At 35.0% G+C, this 3,192-nt stretch overlaps 1 protein-coding gene across 1 annotated transcript; it reads right to left on the reverse strand.

Annotated features, from left to right (window-relative positions):
• Positions 1 to 453: 453 nt before the first annotated feature.
• Positions 454 to 891, reverse strand: LOC145164035 (uncharacterized). Its single transcript, XM_079082761.1, has one exon. The coding sequence runs from the start codon at positions 889 to 891 to the stop codon at positions 454 to 456; it is 438 nt and encodes a 145-aa protein (XP_078938887.1).
• Between the last annotated feature and the right edge of the window lie 2,301 nt (positions 892 to 3,192).

Below are 3,192 nucleotides of genomic sequence, written 5' to 3' on the forward strand. Positions count from 1 at the left end.
TGACAATAACAGGGCTGTTTCATCATCTTCCTGGATCAAATTGCTTTCATGATTTCTTTCTTTTCTTGGGTTCTTGCACTCAGCTGCGTAGTGCCCGAACTCTTGACAATTATAACATTGTATTTCACTTTTATCTTGACTTTGGCTTCTTTCTTTCTGTTGGTTAGAACCACCCCTGCCACGACCACCTTGAACCCCACTAGGACCGCCTCTTCCACGGCCTCTTCCTCTTCCTCGTGATGACCCACCACGGCTACCTTTTGGTGCTGGATTTGAATTACCTTCTCCTTTCTTCTTGTTTCTCTCAGTCCACTCTTGGTGGGTTAAGAGAAGCTTTCTTTCATCACTCTCACCATGCCCCTTCAACCTTTCTTCATGCGCCTTTAGCCTCCCTATGACTTCCTCAGTTGTCATTGTCTCCAGGTCTCCAAATTGCTCAAGTGTTGAAGCAATTTAGAGAAATTTAGTGGATACTGCCCTAAGCATCTTCTTCACTACATAGGACTCATTCACTGTGTACCCTAATGCACACAATGAACTCACTATGTTGCTTATCTTGGCAGAAAACTCATCTACTCCTTCCGATTCCTTCATGTTTAAGGATTCAAACTCAACCTTCAATGTTTGAATCCTTGCTGTCTTGACACGATCCGCTCCAAGGAACATCACCTTCAAATCATCCCATGCTTCCTTAGCTGTCTTTTTCTCGGACAAGGACAACAACAGGTCCTCGGGTATTCCTTGGTAGATAGCAGCCAATGCTAACTTATACTTCTTAACCTCCACAACTATGTTGGCTGTTCTGGGTTCCACTGCTTCCCAGACTCCTTGGGCTTGCATGAAGACTCTCATCTTTATAGCCCATGCAGAGTAGTTACTTCTTGACAGCATCGGTTAGTGAAAAGTGATTGGACCTTCCTTCTCCCCATTTCCATTGCTTCCTGACATCTCTTTATGAGATTGATATTTTGGCATGCAACAACCAGGCTCTGAAACCAAATGTTGGTATTTTGCAGGGGCAATAAAGTCTTTTCAATACAAGAAACAGGGGACAAGATGGTGAAATGAGCAGGGGACAATTCTTGTGTGTCACAGGAAGGGTAAAACTGGAAAAACAGCTTTAATGAAGAACTGCACAATGAACAAGAGCAGAGAAGATTGATAAAGGAACAGGGGAATAATCTGAGGCAAAGTACTACTGTTTTATTCACTGAACTGTAAACACAAAAGTGGGGGATACATTCCAACGTACTCTTGCCCTTCTACTTATACTAAGACTTAGCAAAAATTAAGGAACTAACTTGACTACATGCCAAAGACTAGGAATACACTTACTGGAACTTTGATTTATTCAAACATCAAAACCAAAACACGTGCATTAAACTAAAAACTGAATTAACTTTAACAGCTGCTGGAATAAGGCTTCTACAACGTGGTCGGCGACCGGAGGTGAATAAAGGGGTGGCGCCGATGGGAGATGAAGTTGCGGCTGTTATCCCCCTAGGGTTAGGGTTTCCAGCGACATGAGGATATATATACCCGCCCATATGCCATCTTTACCATAATTACAATTATGGTCCCTCCCCATGGGATCTTTTCAGTTTTAATCCATTATTTACCCTTTTACCCCTAATTCTATGATTTCCTTTCATAATAAATCCCTAAATTACCAATAAACCCTTAAGCCTTCAAATCTTTTCAATTTATGTCCCGAACGTACACTTTTAACCCTCGACTTTTAAAATTCTTCACAAATTAGTCCGGGACTTATATTTATTAATTTATTTATTTAATAAACAGGGTGTTACATTATTCACATATTTTCACTCCAGTTTAAACGTCCGTCATTTCCCTCCCGATCAAACTGCGGGGGGATGTTAGTGTATATTGTATACGTGTGTATATTAGCCCACTATTAGTTTTATTGTAATCGGCCCAACACCTTGCATATACTCTATATATTACCTTGTATTGTATGTTTTCGGTATGAAATGAGAATCAGATTGATTGTCATCCAATAATAACATTAAGTAAAAAATTCATAAATACGTAAAAAAAAATACCAAAATACTTAACAATACTTAAAAAAAATACATATAAATTTATAAAAACCATGTTTATATATTTAAAATACATAAAAATATGTAAAAAAACTATATAAAAAACTTTAAAAAGTAGATAATTACATGAAAAATATACCAAAATACATAAAAGTACGTAAAAATACTTAGAATTTTATATAAATACGTAAAAAATACGTTTATACATTTGAAATACATAAAATACGTAAAGATATATATAAAAAAATGAAAAAAGAAACTTTAAAGAAACTCATAAATATGTAAAAATACTTAAAAATACATATGAATACATAAAAATACTTTTATACATTATATACAAATTTTTAGAAAATTTATAAAAATGTCTCATTATTTTGGAAAAATTGACGATGTAATTGACGATGTGGTCCGATGACATGTACAGGTCAAAAGAGGATAAAATAAAGAAATTTGTTAGTTTCTTGGGTTTTATATATAAAAAAAAGTTTGAAACTTAATCGGTAATTTTCTCAAAATCATGAGAATTTTCTACAAATATCCTTGTTAGATTAGTTACATTAATCCCAAATCAAATGTATCGGCTTTCTTAGTTCAGCCTTGTACTCAAATATTTACTTTAGTGGTTTTGCCAAACTCTCACCAGATTGCTATTTTGGCGTTTAGGTCAATTGCAAATTGTTTCAACTCTTTTGTATAAACTGAGAACATAACATTTGCCAGTGTTTGATTTTCATAGAAATAAGCCTTTATCATTGCTTTATCAACCACATGCATAATGTACTTAAGGGATTTAAAGTCTCTTTCATGCTTGAAACTCTGTTATTTTCCCTGTATTAGATCATCAATATGCGTGTTGTGATAAAATTTTCATTTGGCTAATTTTCATCTTCCCTTTTTATAGGCAGATACTAAATGGACAACCTAGAGTGTAAGATTAGGTAATGGGGAAAAAATTACCGTATGATTGGCTTGGGTTATTACAAGATACAGAAGATTTAACTGAATAAGTAACACTACAACATTCTTAAAAAAAATCTTGTGTTGAGAATACATAAAATATATGAATTAGTAACACTCAACCACATAAACTGAAAATAAAATCACAGCAAGGGAAAGCAGCAGAGTCGAGAAT

Source organism: Lactuca virosa, chromosome 3, assembly GCF_052849685.1.
Source record: "Lactuca virosa cultivar CGN04683 chromosome 3, Lactuca_virosa_CGN04683_v6, whole genome shotgun sequence".
Taxonomy (NCBI): Eukaryota; Viridiplantae; Streptophyta; class Magnoliopsida; order Asterales; family Asteraceae; genus Lactuca; species Lactuca virosa.

What these genes read in the sequence shown, in the direction of transcription:
- LOC145164035 (XM_079082761.1), bottom strand. Translation starts at nt 891, where the DNA reads ATGCTGTCAAGAAGTAACTACTCTGCATGGGCTATAAAGATGAGAGTC.